This window comes from Natator depressus, chromosome 1 (genome assembly GCF_965152275.1).
Source record: "Natator depressus isolate rNatDep1 chromosome 1, rNatDep2.hap1, whole genome shotgun sequence".
NCBI lineage: Eukaryota > Metazoa > Chordata > Testudines > Cheloniidae > Natator > Natator depressus.
In genome coordinates, this window is record NC_134234.1 from 220,534,946 (window position 1) to 220,556,643 (window position 21,698).

General features: G+C 40.2%; 1 protein-coding gene across 2 annotated transcripts; it reads left to right on the forward strand.

The window, feature by feature from the left end:
* The first annotated feature begins 679 nt into the window (after positions 1–679).
* On the forward strand, positions 680–20,095 carry MANSC4 (MANSC domain containing 4). 2 transcript variants are annotated; one of them, XM_074948895.1, is made up of 5 exons: positions 680–968; positions 10,131–10,186; positions 12,617–13,289; positions 18,832–18,966; positions 19,302–20,095. In XM_074948895.1, exons 3-5 carry the CDS (start codon positions 13,061–13,063, stop codon positions 19,979–19,981), a joined length of 1,044 nt encoding a protein of 347 aa, XP_074804996.1. In that variant the 5' UTR covers positions 680–968; positions 10,131–10,186; positions 12,617–13,060; the 3' UTR covers positions 19,982–20,095. The 2 variants fall into 2 exon arrangements, with proteins under 2 accessions (XP_074804996.1, XP_074805005.1); XM_074948904.1 differs by lacking the exon at positions 680–968 and having other exon boundaries at positions 10,104–10,186.
* Positions 20,096–21,698: the final 1,603 nt, after the last annotated feature.

Here is a 21,698-nt window from a genome sequence, read left to right on the forward strand (position 1 = left end):
GCGCACGCCGGGAGACGCAGCCGCGGCAGGGGCGGGGGACGCAGCCAGCGTCGGGGCTGGTTCCTCTGGCGGCGGCCCCGGCCCCAGCCTGCAGCGCGCAGGCCTAAAAAGGCAACATCGGAGCGCGCGGGCCGGGCTGTGCCTCAGGCCGGAGCCCGCGTCTCTAGGCACCGGCGGCCGCCGCCTCCCGGCCGGGGGGGGCAGAGATTTAAAACGCTCTCCGGTTTGTGCGCCTGGCTGAGCTCCCCCCCCGGCTTCTCCAGCCCGGGCAGCAGGGGGCCAAGGTCAGCCCTGAGCAGTGCCCCTCCCGGGTGTAAGGAGCTCCGCAGCACAGAATGGGTCTGAGAGGCTTTAACCCCGCCTTAAGAGGCATTTAAAATGAGGGGGTTTCTGGTCCAACAGCCTCTGCTCTTCCTCCCTGTAGAAAGGGGACCTGGCTGCTCTGACGCGATATGGCGCCTATCCAAAGCCGCTGGTTAACTGAGCTGATGGAAGAGGAAGGGTGGACTTGTAGTTAAGGCACCATACTGCAACTTGGGCCAGCTGGGTGTAATTCATAGCAGTGCCCCAGCCTTCCTGTTTCATCCTGGCGATAGTAGTCCATTTCCCCCACACTGTGGCTGTCTTGGCTATATTGATTGTAAGCTCTTTGGAGCAGGGACTGTCTCTTAGCCGTGTTGTTTGTATGGGGCCTAGGACAGTGGGCCCCTGATCTTTGTTGAGGCTGTGACAGCATCCACCCTTATACACAATTATAATAATCTGTGTACAAGGTGTGCCTTGTAAGGTATCATTTGAACACTCGTAATTTGCTGATGTATGATATTAACAACACAGTTTCCAAACCACACAGCGTTGCCCAGGCAAAAGTCTGTCCCAAACAAAGGAATGTGTGCTTGCCTTAATTTGCATTCAAGTGGGAAACAGAGTCATTAAGCAGAAAGAGAAAACAAAAGAAGCTCGAACAGGTAAAAGGGACCATCCTTCTACACAGACTCTTTTTCTTGTAGTTCCTAGCTGGAAATGTTTTTTCAAGAGGGGGACTGAAATTATAGAAGGACGGGGCAAACACCCCACCCTCTCTCTCTCTCTCTCTCTCTCTGTCTGGCATCACACTTAAGAATACAAAGGAAAACAGTCATTGGATTTGGGGTGAAAGGGGTCCTGACCTGAAAAGTTTGGTGAGCAATCTTGCTGGAAGCATGTGGTGAGAATTTTTGCTTGAATCTAATATAGTTTGTTAAGCTAGGCACTAGAAAGCATTTCATGTTTATTACTGACTTTTATAACTAATTGCTTGTACTCACTTAAAAGCTCTTTGTAGTTAATAAAATTGTTTATTGTTTTCATCTAATCCAGTGTGTTTAAATTTAAATGTCTGGGTAATTTCATTTATCATAATAAACTGGTGTAAATTATTCCCTTAAAGAAATAACAAACTTAATATGTCTGGACTGTCTGGGAGAGGGCTGAACATACTATTTCTGGGGGATAGTCTGGGACTGAGTGTGTGTTGGGGTTACTGTGCAGTATAACCAAGGCTGGTGAAAGCCAGGGTGTGACTGCAGTTACACAAACACATCTGGGAGCGGCCAGCATGCTGGTGGCTGGTTGTGAGTAGTCCAGGTTGGAGGTTACAATAGCAAGGCAACCCAGGTTACAGGGCAGGAGTGACACCGCCTCCCTCCCCCCCCCCACCTCGGTTTCGATTATATCCTGGTATGTCACAGGAATGCACAGGCACTGCTTAGGGCCCTACCAAATTCGTAGTCCATTTTGGTCAATTTCACGGTCATAGGATTTTAAAAATTGTAAATTTCTTTATTTCAGCTATTTAAATCTGAAATTTCATGGTGTTGTAATTGTAAGGGTCCTGACCCAAAAAGGAGATGGGGGGAGTCGCAGTACTGCTACCGTTACTTGTGTTCAGCTGCTGGCAGTGACGTTGCCTTCAGAGCTGGGCTCCTGGCCAACAGCCCGTGCTCTCTGGCCGCCCAGCTCTGAAGGCAGCACAGAAGTGAGGGTGGCAATACCACGACCTTCCTAAAATAACCTTGTGGACCCCCCTTCTGCAACTCCCTTTGCGGTCAGGACCCCCAGTTTGAGAAACGCTGGTCTCCTCTGTGAAATCTGTATGGTATAGGGTAAAAGCACACAAAAGACCAGATTTCATGGTCCGTGACATGTTTTTTATAGCCGTGAATTTGGTGGGGCCCTAGCAATACTGTAATGTAAATAATAATAGGAAACTTTACTTTCTGGAAGATCACCATCTTACAGATGATAGTTTGTTTTGTTTCCTTGGTGGTTGTACTCCTTGGGATAGAAATAACAAAAAGTATTGAAAAACTATGCTACGTGGCAATAAGAGTTTACCACTTAGAAGTAGATCGTACAGATACTTATGCACATGCTTAATTTTATGCATGCGAGTAATGTCATTGATTTCAATGTGATTAGTCACAAGCATGCAGCACATGAATATTTGCAGCAACAGACATGAAGTGAGTTTAATTCAAGTACAACCACATGTCAAGGGTACAGAGTGACATAAATTGAAGATGAAAAAGACCCATCGGCTTATGTAGTCTGTCCTCATCACTGCACTCTGAAGATGGGGAATGGGAATCAGCACAGCACATCATAGCATTGTAATACAATACTGTTACACCAAAATGTAATATCTCTGTGGCAGACTGTACCCTTGTTCACTATGGTAATAATCTTTGTACAAGGTATGCCTTGTGAGGTATCATTTGAAAATTGATAATTTGCTGGTCATTATTGTCCTGGTAAGATACGTGTGGGAACACTGTATGCAAAGTTATAAGATTCCACTCTATGGTGTTACTAACACGTGTTCCAAGTCTGGGGAGTGGCCAAACCAGTTCTTCAGAGACAAAGGGCAAGCTGACATCTCAGCCAGATATAAACAAGGCCAATGGGCTATTAAGGGGTGGGTGGGTGTGAGAGAGAGAGAAATCTACATTTCAGCAAAGAAACAGCATGGAGTTCCTGACCACATAGACAATGCCATGCTCTCTGCTGGAAGTGCGTCATAAAGGGGAGAAGAGGACTGTAAAAAGGAATGGGAGGCACCCCATAATATCCCTTTTCCTTGCTCTCTGCCTACTGATTCACTGCACCAGAAAGAACAATGAAGTAACCACTGAATGGGGGAAAGGGTCTTGGCCTCAAAATCTTGGCCAGTAAGACTGTTGAGAGCATGTGGTGAGAAAAACTTTACTTTGAATTTAACCTAGTTTGTTAACTTAGGCATTACTTGTCTTTTATCTTTCTTCTTCTTGTAACCATTTCTGTCTTTCATGCCTCATTACTTGTACTTACTTAAAATCTATCTCTTTGTAGTTTTAATTGTTTTAACTAATCCAGTGTGTTTGTTTGGGAAACTCTGTTTGGGGTAATAAGATAAGTGCATATCATATTAATTTAATGATGGACTCTGTATAAGCATGTATTGTCCTGGAGCAGGCTGGTCAGTACAGTACATACATTTCTGGGTGGGAAATCTAAGGCTGGGAGTGTGTTGGGGTCACCCTGCTGTATAAATAAGGCTGATAAGAGGCAATGTGTGGCTGGCTGCAGCACACACACAGACACAGCTGGGAATGACTTACATGTTGGAGGCTGTTTGTGAGCAGTCCAAGGCTGGAGGCTACAGCAGTAAAGCAGTGTAAAGTGCACCCCAAGTTAGAGGGCAGGAGTGACACAGCTACTCATTAATCTAATTATAACCTGTATGTCACAATTTCACAGGCTTCAAAAGATACTTCGGGGCATGTTGATATTTCCCAAGACCGGATTGCAGGGTGCTGGATTGCCCCATGAAATTTGGGATGAACACAGAAATATTTAGAGGTAGTAACCCTGCTGGATGTGCAGGAGGCATATCTGTATTTAGAATGGACAGCCATTTATTAGCTACATATTTACTCTTTTCCCACTTTGTCCCTTCCAAAAACTTTCCTAGACCAATGTATTGCAATAGAATTAAAGGCATGCCCCTATTTTTTCTCCCCACGTCTCATTAGTAAATCAGTCAGTACCCATTACACATCTGGTGTTTAGGGCAGCGACAAAGCTCCTCCACACCTGTCTGTTTCTTTCAATGGTTCCCTAGCTGTGCCCCAGGTTTTTCAGCTCAGCCTCCATAGTTCTGCACCATGTTGTTTGCGGGTGACTTTGTTTTCACTTGCCTTCAGGTGTCCATCTTATTGCTATTGTGGTGATAGAATCAGTTTCCATCTGAAGCACAGGGCCAATCCATCTCCAGTGCCTCCTGGTAATGATGGTGCTTATATCTTCTTGGCTGCACTGTGTGAATAGGTCTTGGTTTGATATTGTTCTGGGCCAAAAGATATGGAGAATTTTTCTGAGGCAGGTTGTATGGAATGAAGACAGTTTGGACATGTCATACTTTGTCATTCCCCAGCATTTTGCACTATAAAGTAGTGTTGGAAGTGCGCAGCTCTGATAGATCCTGAGTTTGGTTTTGCTGTTGCATTTTGATTATTTCCAGATTGTAATTAAGCTCCTGCAGGTGTTCCTGGCTTTATTTATTCTGTTCTGGATATCCTGACTTGTTCCACCATCTTGGCTGTTGGTGCTGCCCACGTATGTGTGAATGTCTCATTAGCAGTATTTACCTATTGTCAGGTTATCTGCAAAGTGGGTCTTTGCTCCAGCCATATACCATGGTGGCTGTGATATCGCCAGCAAAGTGCAGGGCGAGACTTACCAGAGAACAGGAACTGGTGATCTGTGACTTCAGGGGACCTGACAAAGCAAAACAACCCCAAAGCCTATTTAAAATCTCTTGAGCACTGAATGCCCCACAGTTCCCGTCTTAAGGAAGGATGGTTCTTGTTTGGTTTGTTATTGCCTTAAAAAAACCCACTGACAAACAATCCAATGGTGTAAATTACCCCAGGGTTTCAATAGAACATAGTAGCAGAGGTGCTTGTTTGTCTCCATCTTATAATATCAGCCATTGTCCTTGCTCAATGCTACAAGTCAGTAGGATCTAGCTGCAAGAATAGACAGACTAAAATCACACGTTTAGAATAAAAGTCACAAGATTTTTCTTGGAATAGAAAATACATTGTGAGCTCAGCAAAATCCTCTCCTCTTTCCCTCTTCTAATACTCCAACAGACTGACAGATTTAAATCACCTATAGCAAATGCTCAAGATCCGAACATAAAGTTTAAACAAAAATATTCATAGTAACATTTGCATTTTGATTGTTTTGTGTTCTGTTGCACCAGAATGCACTTTACCAGGTGGAATGGGAGGGAATCTCCAACATGTGCTTTCACTTTGATTTTGCTTACATGGGGTTCTAAAATTGCTAATGTTTCTCCCACCTCCTTTTCTTTCCTTTCCTTTCCTTTCCCATGCCAACTCTGTCTCCATAGGGAAATGTTCTGTGTACTTAACAGGTTTACAAGAGTAAGTTTTCAAAGCCATATTGGGTAAACCAATTGTGTCAGTTCTGCTGGTGAGGGGAACCTTTTTTCTATTTCTTCAAGGCTCTCTCGAGTAATTCAGTAGTCATGCCCCATACACAATGGCAACAAAACATTAGCCTAAACCATTTGAGAACATGGCAAATTACAATGTGGAGGACCTTGCAACAGTGCTAGCTAATTGCTACCCCTCCCAAACTCCTCTTGAAGTCAATGGGAGCTGCAGGTACTTAGCACGTCAGAGAAATCATGCCCAAGGAAATGGGGGCTCATTGGTGTGACAGCTCTTGGGGTACCCAGTACTGAGAGTCACCTTGTTACTGACTGCCTCAGCATGAGGGAGTCTTCCCTGGTTTAGTACTGTGCAAGGCTAAACAATTAAGCCTTGCACTGCATCACCAGCTAAAAAGGGTGGAGTGACAACGCCCCCCTGCCCAAATGGGCCATCACAGAGAGACATGATCCTCTGGTGACTAATTTTTACTCCATGTCCTTAAAGTATGCTTTCAATATAAATAATTGTTTTCTTAAATATTACATACATCTTACAATGATTAGGAATCTTGACAAGTTACAAGCTTTCTGTAGATACCTTACATGTTACTATTTATGGCTAAATATCCTGTATGACACGTGCTTGGTGTAGCGAGTTTGTCAGGTCTGAGGTAAGAATTGTTTGCAAAGAACAGGGGACCCTTTCCCAAGGGAAATCTGCATCACAACTGTATTTTAATAGTAGTATATAGCCATGTGACAGCTGCTGCCTTGGCCAACATGCTAAGGACTGAATCAGGGACCTCCAGAGCTAAAAACATTACTCTCTACAGCTTAAGCTAAAGAGGCAGACTATATAGCTGAGAACGGTAACATATTGACGTCCTCTGTGGACTGGGTACAGAGGGGGACATGTAACACATACTGTGATGAGTGGGTTACATACTTCATCTGAGAGCCCAAAGGCAGAGGAAGTTTGTCCCAAGCCTCTGAGGCCCATGTTGCTTTGAATCCCAGAAAAGTCCTCACTCATGGGCCAGGTCAGCTATCATCTTGGCTAACAGCAGGCACTGAACCAGGGCTCTCCAGAGCTGAAAACACAAGCCTCTACAGCATGAGTTGAAGAGTCGGTCTCTGTAGCTGGGGGCTGTAACAAACTCACACATCCTCTTTGGAATGAGCAGAGAGGGGGACGCACCACACCCACTGACGAAGGGGAATACAAGTGGCAGCTTGAGGACTCACATGAGATCAAGGCTCTACTGTGCTAGATGCTGGACAAGCACATAGTAAGAGATGATCTAGAGGGCTTAAAATCTAAACAGACAAGACATACAAAGGGTGTGAGGGAAAAGTATAATTATTTACATTTTGCAGATGAGGAGCTGAGGCATAAAAGAGACCAAGCGACTTGCCCAAGATCATGCATTGAATCTGTGGCAGAGCAGGGAAATGACCCCAGATCTCCTGGGTACCAATCCAGTGCCCTAACCACAGGGGAACATTGATATATTTTTTATTTATTTAAATAAACCTTGGATTTTGGCAATCTGAACACAACAGCACTGTGCTAGTACGTGCGAACCAGAAAGTGAGTTGTTATAAACAGAACGTAACTCTCACCAGTCTAATATCACTGTCTAAGGTAAAGGCAGTGTAAAAAATAAACAAGCAACACACATGGGGAAAAGTAAATTAGATTTTAAAAGTTCTTTTGATATTAATAATCTAAGATGTGAGCACTACCACGTGAGAGAAAATGTTAAATACATACGATTTTCACATAAAAAGTTAGAGTTACATTCTTCCCTAGTATAATTCTACTGCCAGTAATTCCTAGGGAGGAATTAGACCCAGTGATTTAAGGTCTATTGGAAATGGTGAGTCAAATGCTGCCCCTGCTTAGCATTTTGCTTGTCATATGATACAAAACAGGCATATCTGGAACATAGGATGCACACTTCAGTATTTCAGCCTTAAGAAGATCAGAATTGCAAAAGGCCATGTCTTTTCTGAGAGAAGCTAATTGGAGTAGATTTTATTTCAACTGCAGGCTTTATGGTTCTTGAAGGATGGGCTGCTAAACAAGGATAATCCCCTCCTCAAATTCCCAGCCAAACAAAGCGCTTCTTACAGAGTTCTCTCAACATTGTTATTCAAAAAACACATTTTTAAGCAGTTGGTTAAATTTCATTCCCATTATTTTCAGCTTATTTTATCTGCCTTTTGATAGGCCATTTAATATGTTCTTTGGCCTGCAATGAAAATTGTTTTATAGCACACGTTTGAAAAGAATGCGACAGGGAAGACAAACACATTGACTTTCTTATTTGTTACCAAGCACTTGACCTGTCTTTCCTTCATTCTTTATTTGTACTTATTACTGTTCTCAGGTGGCTGTTTCTGAAGGCAAAAACATGCAAACTGTTCTTGTCTTGGTTGGTATTCTCCATGGATCATGAGAACGTTCAGTCACTAGAGAGTAGAAAGGAAGCATGTGTGCTTGAATCACGGCCTTGACTCTCAATCTGTTGAGCATATTAGGCAAAAGACTCCAGTTTGTAACTGATTCAGGTGAAAAGTGTTTCCTAACAAATTCTGAATTGGGATCAGGCAGGTAGAGCACTGTCTCTGGCTGCTCCTGCTGAGGGAATCACCTGTTAGTAGGCACTTTTGTTTAGTGGCAGTAACAGATACATCCCAGGCTGGGCTGGAATTCCCTTGCTTGGTCTCTAGGTCTGTCTAGACTAGGATAAATGGTGTGGTTTAAAAACAGGATGGTTAACATATTTTAAAGTCTTAGTGCAGACAGGGCAAGTTGTGTTTCAACACATGATACCTGGAGAAGGGGGACATTCAATAAACTATCTGAACTGTGTGCAACTTTCTGAGGAATGTGGTTGCAGGTTTTGTAATGAAAGTTCTAGGTTCTGATACAAACTCCAGTGCATTAATTAGCAAATTCACTAAAGTTTGTGCCCCTTTGCAATGAATTTAGGCCCAGTTTAAAGTGAATCTAGGCAGATTTATGGTTTCACATGTGAAGCTGGTTATGCATCATTTTAACACAAAACCAATTAAGACTCAATGGGCTTTGACTTCAAGTTTGTCAGGGTTCATTTGAATCTCAAAGTCAGAGAGACTCTCAGGTGTGCAAACCTCCCCTTCTCCCTCTCACCCTTGGAACAGTGTTGAAGGAAAGGGTCACAGGAAACTCCATAAACAGAAACTTCAGCATTTCACCTAACTCTACTATTTAGCTGAGATGAGTCTGAACCGAAACCCTGGAGTCTGATCACCCCAAACCTTGAGGAAGTTTGAATGCAGTTCCTGGATTTGTGACTGAATAGTCTCTCTATGCTGGGCCGAATCCAAACCTTCACAGAAAGCTAGGTCAAAAATTTTTAAACAGTTTTCCAGCGATAGATGCAGTTTCATCAAGATCAAAATGTTTCACAGGAATGTGTTGATTTCAGTGACATTTTTAATGAGGGAAAAAGTCTAAATGGTTCATTTATATAAGGTAGAATGTTTTGTTTCGACCTTCTGGTTTTGATTAATTTTGTTTTGACTTTTATAATATATTAAATATAAAACAAAGCATTTAAACATTATTAAAAAAATACATTTCAACACTGTCAATGATACAATTAAGAATTATTGAGACAAAATGATTCAACTGTCCTGAATTTAAATTATTTCAGAACTTTTGTTTCACAGTTAGCTTGAAATGTTAGCTTTTTATTGCAATTCAGAACAACAACAAAACAAACAAAAAACTCAAACCCACCAAAAAATCAGCAAAGGTAGATTTTGCTGTGAAATTGAAATGCCAGTTTTTTGACTAGCTCTCCCTCCAAACTTTGAGGAAGTTTAGTTCTGAGCTTTACAACTTAAGGACATAGTTAACTCACTTCAATGATAGTATATATTTCAGTTCCATAAACTTACAGAAGACCTGGCAACAAATTAATGTCACTGTTGCACTAAGGAGAAGCAAAGACAAACACATTCCAGAGCAATGAGATATGCAAAAACTTTTAACACAGATTCTGCAAGCAGACCGCTGGGCCATTGTCTTCCCCAGGGCTCCAGATGTCTATAGGGGTCTATCCCCACAGACCTGAATGTGGGATGGAGGCATTTACTTTTTTATTCTCATTTGCAAATGCATTCTTATTTCACACATTTCAATCCCCTGTCCAATACTTATGTATAACTGATGCCAGAACATCACGCTTTAGATTCAAACAAACAAACAGCTACATCAGCATGTGGAACTCTAATAGTAGCAAAGAAGTTTATTTTCCTTTTTTGCTTGGGTTTGGCATAAAAAGAGTTAATGCATGAGCACCATCTTCTCTAGGGAGCTCTTGGGTTGTGCCATTATCCCTGCATGCAGGTAGAAAACTTCAGGTCACGATTTCCATTTATAACAGGTATTGCTACAAAGAACATTCTCCCTCTTTGTTGTTGCTATGTTTACAAATCACTCTGCACAGCAGGATCATAGATGACTGTAATCTCAAAGAAAATAAACAATTGCCAATTTGTTTCCTAAGAGTAAATCTTAGAAGAAAGATCTATGAAATACTATTGAAAAAAGGAGGATCTGATTGGACACTGACCAGGCTCTCTTTGCTCACAGAAAACAGCTCTACATCCCTCCCCCTGGAGCACATGGAACAACCAGACTTTCTGCAGGTAAGAAACTGATGTTTGCTTCTTGTGAGATTTTGGGGATATCTATATTCATTTATCATTTAAAAATCTATTCATGCATCTCCCCATAGCAGAGTCATCATTAAATGATGCAAAAAGTGGCAACAAAGCTGCAATTATTTAATAGGCAAGTAAAGTGTTTGATTTGTTGGGAATTGTCCAGAGTAGCTTCAGATACCTTGGATGGTAAAATCTATTTACATTTCTTTAAAGGAAAAAAAAAGTGAGGATTCCTTGCAGTTATTCTTGCTACAGATATTTATCTAGAGTGGGGGAGGAGAGAGGAGTTAAAATTAATGCAAAGGAAAATGGATGCTATTACTGTAGCCTGAATGGAGCACACTGCAGAAGAGCAGAAAAATTATACAGAGGTAATGAGATGGGAAAAAACCTGTGGCAACACCTATACTTTACCAGGCTGGAAAGGAATTGAAAGTGTACATTGAAATTGAATATTTATATGCAAAAAGCTACTTGTTACACACATGGGGTCCGATCCGGCAAACACTTACGATTCTCATAAGTAGTCTGCTTTGGACCTGTCCTCTGTATAGCATTTAGTTACAAGCTTAACAAAAGTGACAGTACTTTAGCATTTGTCACCTTATCGAAAATGTGATGCATGAAAATTAGTCGTTACCAGGTCTAAGTGACACTTCAACCTCCAGACATGTTTAGGTCCCAGCCCTGAACCTTGTAATGTACAGAGCCACAGTGAAGTCAAAGAGGCTCTGATTGGTTACTGGGCTCCAACCACATGGAAGGAGTTATAGGATTGGGGCCTGAGCTACTAATTCCTTTTATGAAAAGTGTAAAAAATTGTTGATTGTACATCAACTGCTGTGCAGCACAGCAAATGTATAAGAGAAGAAAGTACAGCAGAGTTGAAGTAGTATAACAAGGGTTTCTGCAAGTATGTTTACTATTCCTATAAATGTGATGGGCCTAATTCTGACTCCCTTCCTGATGTGGAGAAGTACCTTATTCTACAAATAACCCGAATTATTTCAATTGAGAGTAAGGTACTATTGATTGTAATGAGGAAAGAATGTGAATAATTTGTTTTGAACCCAGTTCATCCCACTTGCTGCATCCTTCCTCAAATGGTTCAGAATATAGTAAGTTTCCCTTCATGGAGAAAACAACAGTGGGGAAAAAAGAAGACCTCAATAATTGTACATGCCAGTCCTATAAAATAAAACGGGCTCAAAATTCAAAATAAAATGCTGGAGAATATGCTGTGACATTCTCTACTTCTGGGATTGTCCAAAATCGAGACCTCTGGCTAAAAGTGGAAAATTAATGCAAGAGTTATTTCAGGGGTATATACGCCCAACACTGAGTGTTATGGGGTTAGGTAAATGATTAGGTTAGGATATACAAAAAATTGAGCACACACAGGTATCTGTTTGGAATCCTTGTGACTGTAGCCAATAAAGGTATTCAGTAATTATGGCTCCTGTCCCGCCATTGGATTCATGTGAGCAGACCTGTGCTGAGCCCCATTAACTTCAAAGGAGCTCTATACAGACATAAGGCTGCACCTGCACTGACCTACTTGCAGGATCAAGGCCTGATGTTGCAAAGAATACCTAAAGGCAACAACAATATGTAGTTCACAAGAAAAATTCAATTATGTGCATATAACCTTGATGTTTTTAGGTGCAACCAGAGAAATTTTCTTGATGCTATCTTTGCTGAAAAATCACATCCTCTTATAAAATACATATTAATAGCAAATGATTGCTTTTCTACTGACATCCTTCAAATCTGCACATATAGTCCACTGATTATAAACTAACTGGTGTACTGTAACATCTTTAAGCTTTTTAACAGGGCTGTCGCGCACACATACACAAAGGAGGAAATCATGGAGCAGAGCAGGTGTTCAAAAAGCAGGGGTTAGTGTTTGCAGGGCAGGTATGTGAAGAACTGTACTGACTCCAGCTGCTCCCTGTTACAATGTGAGCACGTATAATGTCAGACCTTCTACAAGATCAAACATAAGCAGAAAAATCCATACAAACTGAATTCTTAGTCTTGTGGAACTTTGCGATGGAAAAGACCAATTAACTATTCAGTCCATCTGATGATACATGCAGGATGCACCCTCCTTGAGTCATTGCCAATTGTTATTGGATCTAAACAAATAAAATAAAATGCTTTTTGAAGAAGTGAAGGGGGTGGGAAGTAGAATCAACTTCCCATATTTGGTTGCTATGCAGCAGAAATAATTTAAATACTTAAACTGTAGCTAATAAGGAAAGGAAATATATGTGTGGCCACCAATTCATTCAAAAAGTATCAGGAGACTAAACCAATCCCTTTCTTCTGTGTTACGTGTAATAATGAACCTGAACCAGATGGGAGACCTCTCTGCTCTCAAATGACTGAAATATTTGCTTTTTCCAGAGAAAGAACTGGAGTGATTCTGCTAGGATCACCATTATTCTGTATTTACTCACACATTAAAACTGTCTGCAGTAGTTTGGTTTAACAGGACAAGCAAGGCTGACTCAGGATCACGTGGTCCAGCTTTTTGAATGATTAAAGGCAGTGTGTATCTGGGGTGCAGAAGAATAGAAATTCATGAAAGAGACATTAAGAATTTCAACAGTCTCCCAGGGACTCATCTTGAGAGAAAAGAAGAAGAAGAAGAAAAAAACCCCAACCCTACAACATGTAAGTCAGAAAATGGCTCAGTCAAGCAGGATCATGGGAACAGCTTAAAAGAAACTAGTTCCTTACTCCTGGCAGTGTTGCTACTTCTCAAGAGATTCTCTCTCAAAATGTTGGCTAGTCCCCAGTGCTTCGGGCTGGAGAACAGGCGCTTACTAAGCCGATCACATTGAGGAGATGTTTCTGTTGGTGGCAGTAGCAGAAGTGCTGTTTGTTCTGGGTTTGGTGTGGAAGTCAGATTCTCTTTGCTCACCCACTACTTTTTACAAAAACTGCTGGATCCGACGCTTCCCGGGTCTTCTGATTGATCTGGAGGAATCTCAGAAGAGGGGTGCCCAGGTGCTGAAGATTTATGCAGAAGTCACAGCCCAGCAGTGCAGCCGGACTTGCTGCCTTCTGAAGAATGGTAAGTGTTTATTATCTGCTTCTGTGTATATCCTATACAGTCTATATTAAAAATATGTATTACCACACATGAAGGAAGTTAATTTTAGGCTGTTTATACATCACTTATTATTCCAAACAGTAAGAATGCAAAAATTTGGCTATATTTCGGGGCTGGAAAGCAAGGACACATCTAAACTATTCCACTCCTATCTCCCCCCTTTATCCTTATAGAAGTGAACCTGGCTACTTGAACTCTTTGGAGGCGCAAACTAGAATGCTGACATTCTTACGTGGGACTAAGAGTAGGGTCTGTCTCTCCTGAACAATGGAGGAATGATATGTATTTATTTAAAGGTTAATGAAATGGAGGAACTCTAGATTTCCACTACAACACTGGTTTCTTGGGAATAACGTGCCAACAACACTACGGTTTAAGTAAAGGAGACTCACAACATCCCTGGGAGTGATTGTCACCAGCAATCAGGCTGACAAGACCATTACTCCCTAAGTCGTACTAATGATTTCAATAGGACTACACTCAAAGTAAGTTACTACTAAACCTAAGTAGGGACGGCAGAATCAGGCCTTCACCTGTGGTAAGTTGACAAACTCCTTGGGGTAGGGACCATCTTTTTGTTCTGTGTTTGTAGAGCACCTAGAACAATGGGGACCTGGTCCGTGACTAGGGCTCCTGGTGCTCACATTTCACAAATTATGAAACAGACTCAGAGCTGTTATTTGACTTGCCAAAGATATATAAAAATACAATATTAGAGGTGGAATTAGAACTCAGGAGCTCCTGATTCTTAGCCTCAAACCACATGATGACTGTACTGCTTCTCTGTACAATTGCAGAAAGCTAAAGATTCTGTTAGGTTTCTGCATTGGTATTAATAGGGCAGGATGCTTTGTTACGATATTAGCCTTGAACAGGATCAAATCAGATACTGGAAAATTTGCATAGCAATAGTAAAAGCAAAGCCTTCTTGTTTAAGTTTTGAGGATATTTTGGATGACCTATTGGGGATAGGCACCTGTGAGGAAAATTAAGTGCCTGCATCATGAATTGGGAGGGTTTAGATATCAACAAGGGGCATTTTGGGAGGAGTTGATTTGCTTACAATACAATGACTAAATAGTTTGATATAAATGTAGGAAAAATTTATCCCAGATGGAAAAAAAAACATTCTATATGCTTTGCTTGCATTTTGTATGTCTTGCCTAAGAAATTTCCACTAAAAGATACAAAATTTGGACTAGATTTCTGAGGAAGATTGGTAATGGCATATGGAACATTACAACACAAAGTCAGAGGTTCAAATATGGTTCTGTTATAAATAAGAGTTTGTTATCTATTGATGGCATTTCAATTAACTAAAATAAAATTTAAAAACACTCTCTAGTTCCCAGTAGACAGCTCTACCACCAAAACTACCATTCCAAACAACCATTACAATTGGCAGTCTCGTCAAACAGGCAAGGACTGAATGGAAACAGAGATACAAAAACACCGTTGGTCCATTCAAAACAGTGTTTTATGGACACTGTGCCGCTTTTGCCAGGGAAATGTACTCCCTCATTGCCCATGCTGTACGTACTTGCTTTTGTTTCCAGGACTCTCAAAAACAGTAGGTTTAACAAGTTATTAAAATTACAAGGTGAAAAGTTAAAATAATTAGAACAACCTAACTTAAAGTTGCCTACTAACTCTCTAACCAAAACATTACTATAACATGCTCTTGCAATACTCATTTTTTTTCCTACCAAAGAATCCCCATCCTTACCAAGAATTATGATTGGGGAAAATTAATTAGCAAGCCCATTCAAACCAGCTTCACTTACCTTAAGCATAAAACAGACAGACATTTTAAAGGGTATCTAGACTTGAATATTTTATTCCTTTTCAAATGAACTGAGACTTCTTTTTGTGACCTTTAATGAAAGAATTTAGTGAAAATTGCACATGCTGAGTAATCAGTAAAAACAATGGCACTTTTAAAAGAAAATTTTGAGATAAAAACAGACGTCTGCATTGGCTCCTGAAAATCTTCCATACAAAAGAAGTATGAAAGTAAGATTTTTGGGACTGGGTCCTTGGTTTGAAATAAAATTTAGCATTCCTGTTTGCAGGTATTTTGGGTTCTTAAATAAGACATACTTTAACCAGGAAAACTGCAGAGTATTTGATACATAATAGTGCTAAAAGAAACAAGATATGCTATCATCACAGGCCATATTAGTGCTCTATACATTAATAATGTACACCTACCTCTAAGGGTAAGGATACAGATTGCTACTGTAATTAGTGAAAACTGAGGAGTACAGTTGTATCTAAGGTAAAATTATCAACAAGAACAAAAATATAAAGCTTCTAGTTTTCAAACAATGACTCTGTACAAAGTTTGTACTCCTAGATTACTAGCATTTGTAAAGCAGTTTAGGATCCCTGGATGAAAGAGACCATGCAACTGCAAATATATTTTGCAAACATGCATTGTTCCAGCTTCCCAGAATACCCCTGGCAATTCACTTTACCTCTATACACCTGATCTTTTAGTCTTGAACTTCTATTGAGCATAAACTGTATATTGTACATTAACTCCTGTGATGTGGATTACTAATGTCCGCTAGTGATCAAATATTGTATTAGTCATTATTCTACAACAAATATTTGAAAAGCCATTTTCATGCTGTTTGCTTACCATTATTTATTAAAACCAAAAGAGCAAATGGAAAGGCTTATTGATGCTGAGAGCATTTTTCTGTATAGCCAGTCTTAGAAGTGGTCTCATAGACTATCAGGGTTGGAAGGGACCTCGGGAGATCATCTAGTCCAACCCCCTGGCCAATCTCCAATTTTTGCCCCAGATCCCTAAATGGCCCTCTCAAGGATTGAACTCACAACAATGGGTTTAGCAAGCTAAGGCTCAAACCACTGAGCTATCCCTCCCACCCAGGGGTCAGTGAATCTTAAGTTCTTTTACACATGGAGAAAACTGTTTTCTGTACATGACCCATAATGATGCGTAGAGCACTCAGGGAATCGATGAAAATATTTATAGAGTGACTGAAGATGGCTATGTAACACTGTAGTATTTATGCACCAAGTCTGGTACATGTTTGAGTCTTATTTAAAGACTAGGACAAAATGGAGTCTGAATTTTCTATGAAGCCTTCACACAGAATGTTTTCTGTTATTTTCATAATGACAGTGTTTATACTTCCTTGCACCTGTCTTTTATTAAAGAACACATGTATGCTAACCACAAGCTTTTATCAGTCTAACAACTCATTGGAGGCTGATGACAGTTGACTAGAATTAGATATAGAATATGAAGAATGACCTCAGACAAGAAAACTCACTAATTATATTCTGTTTTTGAAACATGATCATACCTCCCTTTGGCAGAATTTTCATTAGCATTTTTAAGATACTCCTCTGTTATTTATTGATTTTTCTGTGTTGGTTCCAACTGGGCAAAGAAAGTTTTCGTTTAAAACCCAAAGTCTGGTCTATTTCCGCTGTAACATGTTATTTGTAATAGAATTGTAATTACTTCATTCAGAAAGCTGGTGTTTTCATATTCATCATAGACAAATCAAGTGCATATCCTGAAACTCACAAATAGTTATTTTTAAAAAAAATCATCTCTTTTACTGCACTAATTTTGCTTGTCTATATTGACAAGCCTATTTCCAAGTAGTATTTTGATTGTGTTACTCTGATGTAGTATGCAGGCTACTAAATGAAAAAAAATTATAAAATAAGCAGAGAAAAGATTAAAAGGCTGGTTTTGGTATATTTCAACAACAAATATCTTCCTCTTTTTTCACTGTAGATAACTGAAAATGCTTTGTCAGAGTGTAAATACTGGGGGAGCGGGGGGAAGAGTTGTGATTTTTCCATGATTATCCATGGAAATGGTATTAACAAAATTATTCCAAAAGCTAGTTCCCTGTTGGACAAAGCATAGGGCTGATTGTTGAAATAAACATCACAATAATGTAATACATTTATTACATGCTGTTTGTTTCTGAATTATTCTGTATGGATTCAGTATAACATTAAAGATTTTTGTTATTGCTGTAAAGGATATACATACACTGCAATTAAAATCAGATTCGTTTACATCAAAAACTACAGAATCATTCCAGAAATGTTTTTGTAGCAAGTGCTCAGCTCTGCTGATGCATATGTGTTCTAAGCAGAGCTATGCTGACACATACCATGCGCATCTAATCTCGAAAGCACACTACAAAAACAAATGGTCCAATTCAAATTCAAAAATATGGTCAGCATTTTCCCATATGCTCTGCTAACAGTGAGAATTAGTACCAGAAGATACCCCTTTTAATTTTTCATTTCAGTCATAGCTTCTTTGCTATAGACTCTGGCACCAATCCTGAGCCCTGTATGCAAGTAGCCCTGTTTATCTCAGTTTAGTTTAGTTTGTGGCAAGGGAAGAGGAGATGAGGTAAAGAAACTATGATGATAACAAAAGCTAACAGTAATCTTACTGATGGTACCAAAAAAGAGTAAATCAATGCAGTGAAGGAGAATTAGCTTTGGACAAGATGTTTTGCTTTTGAACTCAAGATAAGTCTCACAGGAAATCCTGCCAGTGTTCTGAACTGCACCTGACTTTAATTTAATGGAAAGTATTTTAGGATTAGTATTAGAAAAGTACAAGGGACAAAATTTTCAGACGTGCCTAAATGACTTAGAAGCCTAAGTTTCATTTTCACAAGTGGCTTTGGTACTTTTGGTACTTAGAAGCCTAAGTCTCAAGGCAATGGGACTTGTGCTGCTAAGACATCTAGATACTTTTTTTATTTTTATCCACGGACTTCTGTTTTTTGGCTGATAGATCTGAAACCCAAATGATAGTATATCAAACCTGGAGTTGTATAGACTTAACAGGTACCCACTTATTGTGTCCCCCACCCCACCCCCAAAAGGTACAATATTGCACTGTCAAAAAACCAGAAGATGATGGCTGGTTTAGGGGATTGTTAATGAGGTAGGCCTTGTGCTCGAATGCAGTCCACCTCAGTAGTTACCAGAAGCACTTGCTATCTGGCAGCTTTTTAATAACCTGTGTGAAATGAGTAGGTGGTTTCAGACCAGTTCCTAATGGACAGTCATCCATGTCACAACAGCTACCATCTCAAAGTCACCCTTGCTGGCAGCTTTAGAGGTCCAGAACCATCTCATCAGTAGAGTTGGACAGTCCAGAACAAGGTTGAGACACAATGAAAGGAGCTATGTGGAGAAGCTTGTAATACCACTGGACTGTGGCATACCTATTCTGCAATGGAAATAACTCAGCTTTTTCTCTGCCCGCTTGCCCAATTGTAAAATGAGAATTAAAAATACTTACAGTACTTACCACACAGGGTGCTGTGAGTCTTAATGGAAGTTGGTAAAATGTTATGATTTACGTGCGCTATGTAACTGTCCATTATTATAACTCTTTTAATGTTAAGCAATAGATATGAAAGGCTATGTGCCTGGGTCATCATGCCCACACAAACTCCGTTTTACTCTTTTCTCATTATAGTTTCCTGTAACCTGGCAGTTTTCTACTTTGAAACTATCCATGAGAACATTAATTGCCTGCACATTTATTGTCCAGCCTTGGAAAGCTGCATATTGAGGGCTGGAACCAATGTCATTTTGTACAACATCACAACAGGTAACAATGTATTATGCACACACAGGCTGAAGCAGGCCAGTGATGGAGTAATTGACTATCATGTCGGTTCAGTCATTATGTTAAGATGAGGGGTAAACAGCACCTTACTTCATTTGAAGCACAGGTACACATGGTAAAAGTGTCCTGGGGACTTTTTTCTTTGTCTACAACAGTTATAAACTAACTTGTAAATTTCATTTACTTCCATGTATGTATATATTTTATTTCCTCTCTTTCATTCAACATTTGAAAGATTAACGGAAAATTCACTAGTATGCTATTCTTTACACTTTCAGATGTGTATTCAATGAGTTGTTTTTTTCCTTCTTTAACAGGGATTGATCCGGATCTTCTTGTTTTTGAAAAATTGTCTTATAAGGATCCAAATACCCGTTCCTCTTTTAACAAAAGGGAAAGGCAAAACAACTCCAGGACTGCTGATTCAGAAAAATGCCAACACAATAATGTCACATTGAGGTCTCTTCTACTCCAGTCTCCATCTTCTACCACTAGCCAGGGCTTTGTAGCAAATGATAGTCACAGCCACAATTCAAGTGGCTTGGTCCCAAAAACCAAACCAACCACACGTTCATGGGCAAGGTCTCTACCATTGGATGACCATTTTGCTCAGGAGACGGATTTGACTTCAGGAAGTACAGGTTTGACATCTAATTCAGACAAAATGATGTCTGTATCCACTAAGATGATATCCCATTTGCCCAGTCCTGCTCGCTTAAACATCAGTCAGCAGCACTTCAATGAAACCAAAGGGTACAGTGGCAGGAACTACACTTCGGATAACGAGGGTCAACAACCTGCTTGGGTGGCAGTGGATATAGGTTCCTGGTTTGTCCCTGTGGTGCTTTGCTCTTCTTTCATCTTCCTTTGCTGTTGTACTGTTCTTCTGGCAGCTGGGCGCTGCAGAAAGAGGAGAGGTCACTATAAGCCAGTGCGGAGAGGAGAGGCAGGGTCCAGGCAGTGCATAAAATATACTCTTGTAAAGGATAGTTTGTAATAGCAGATATGAAAAGGTAATAAGGAGCTAAATAACCTGCATCACTCGTGCTGGTGGAGAAAGAGGCAGCAGCCGTATTTAGTGAAATACCTCTCTGTTTATTTCTTGGGGGTTTCCCTTTGGAGATTTTGAACTACTTTTTGGCAGATGTCTCAGCAGCTTTTGAGAACACTGTCGACTAAACATCCTGTTATGATTCTCTTTTTACTATCCACTGATCCAAAGAGATATAGGGCCAAATTCTAGTCACATGTACTTGCCCACAACTTCCACTGAACTCGGAGGTATTTGTGCATACCTTTGTTTATAATTTGATCCAGACTAATTTATTTATTGCTAGAATCCTTTCCTAACTTCTCTGTAGAGACAATGGGCTTGATTCTCCACTTCCTCTGTGTGTATTCTTTGCCCTGCCTTACTTTATAGAACATGTGTAAAGCAAATGTAAAATGCAACCATATCAGAAAAGCGGCATTTTACACTTACTTTGCCTAAGTCTTTATGGAAAGAAAAGGTGCAAGGTCATAGAGAATCAGACCTAGTTACTGTTAGATCATTAATATCCTGAACAACAGCTGTAAGTTTAAAACAGTGAAAATTAGAGTTTGAAAACAGTTATCTATTTAACCATCCAGGACAGGATTGTTGCTACTGTAATTCCTTCAGTTCTTTGTTTTAAAATTATTCTGGTGATGGGACTTCCACAGTCTGTTAGGCCTTATTATTAGGAAATATACTTTAATATTTAGCCTATATTTTCCTTTGCCTGTTGCAGCATTCTCAATTGCCAATTCCCTTTTAGGCATTTCTAGCACCATGCTCTCTGGTCCCCTTCCTATCCTAGATGCAACGCTGTCTTTCACCTCCTTCCAAGCCAATAGCCCTCCGACTTGGTAAAGCTCTCCATATCCTACAAATGTCAAACACCCCAAAGTCCCTACTCCTCCACAAGATAATTGACTGAGTCTCTTGACACTATAGCAAAACACTCATTTAACTCTTAATCGTGTCTGGGCTACTGTTTCCATTAAAAGGGCCTCTACTTCTGTTCTCAGAGTAAATCCTAGAGACTGGATCTTTTGCCTTTCCCCTGGCAAAATGAGCATGAGGTATTTTAGCCAGACATTTGTCATTCTCCATGAAACACTGCCCTCTTGCACCACTTCAGACACACATTTCTTTTCCTTATCTGTGTGACCGGGGTCCCAGTGGGGGCCAGCTGTCGTCACTAAACTAGGGTGAACCCCAAAGAATGGGGCAGACAATCCCCAAAAAGCTGGTGGATTTACCAAGCCAGCATAAAATAGCTTCTTTATTACCTCACTGGTTACTCAGAAGTCCAAACAACACAGTTCCCTTAAAATGATCCAGCCTCAGGCCTCCATCTAGGTACCTAAGTCAAATATGATGATTTCTGAAAATCTTATTTCATCTTATAAAAGAAAAGGTTCTACCAATCCCAAAGGATCGGACACATTGCCTTCCAGGTTAATGATGTTTCAGATCTTACCCAAATGCATGCTACAGCCAATTCTTATTAACTAAACTAAAATTTATTAAAAAACAAAAGAGAGAGAGAGAGAGTATGGTTAAAAGATCAATATACATACAGACATAGAGTTCAATTAATTGAGGTTCAGATTCATAGCAGAGATGGTGAGCTTTGTAGTTGCAAAGAGTTTTTTCAGATACAGGTTATAGTCCAATGCCCAAATTT

What these genes read in the sequence shown, in the direction of transcription:
- MANSC4 (XM_074948895.1), top strand. Translation starts at nt 13,061, where the DNA reads ATGTTTCTGTTGGTGGCAGTAGCAGAAGTGCTGTTTGTTCTGGGTTTG. An exon ending in TTGCTGCCTTCTGAAGAATG is followed by an intron (nt 13,290 to 18,831) that starts GTAAGTGTTTAT and finishes TTCTCATTATAG; the next exon opens with TTTCCTGTAACCTGGCAGTT. An exon ending in TTTGTACAACATCACAACAG is followed by an intron (nt 18,967 to 19,301) that starts GTAACAATGTAT and finishes CTTCTTTAACAG; the next exon opens with GGATTGATCCGGATCTTCTT.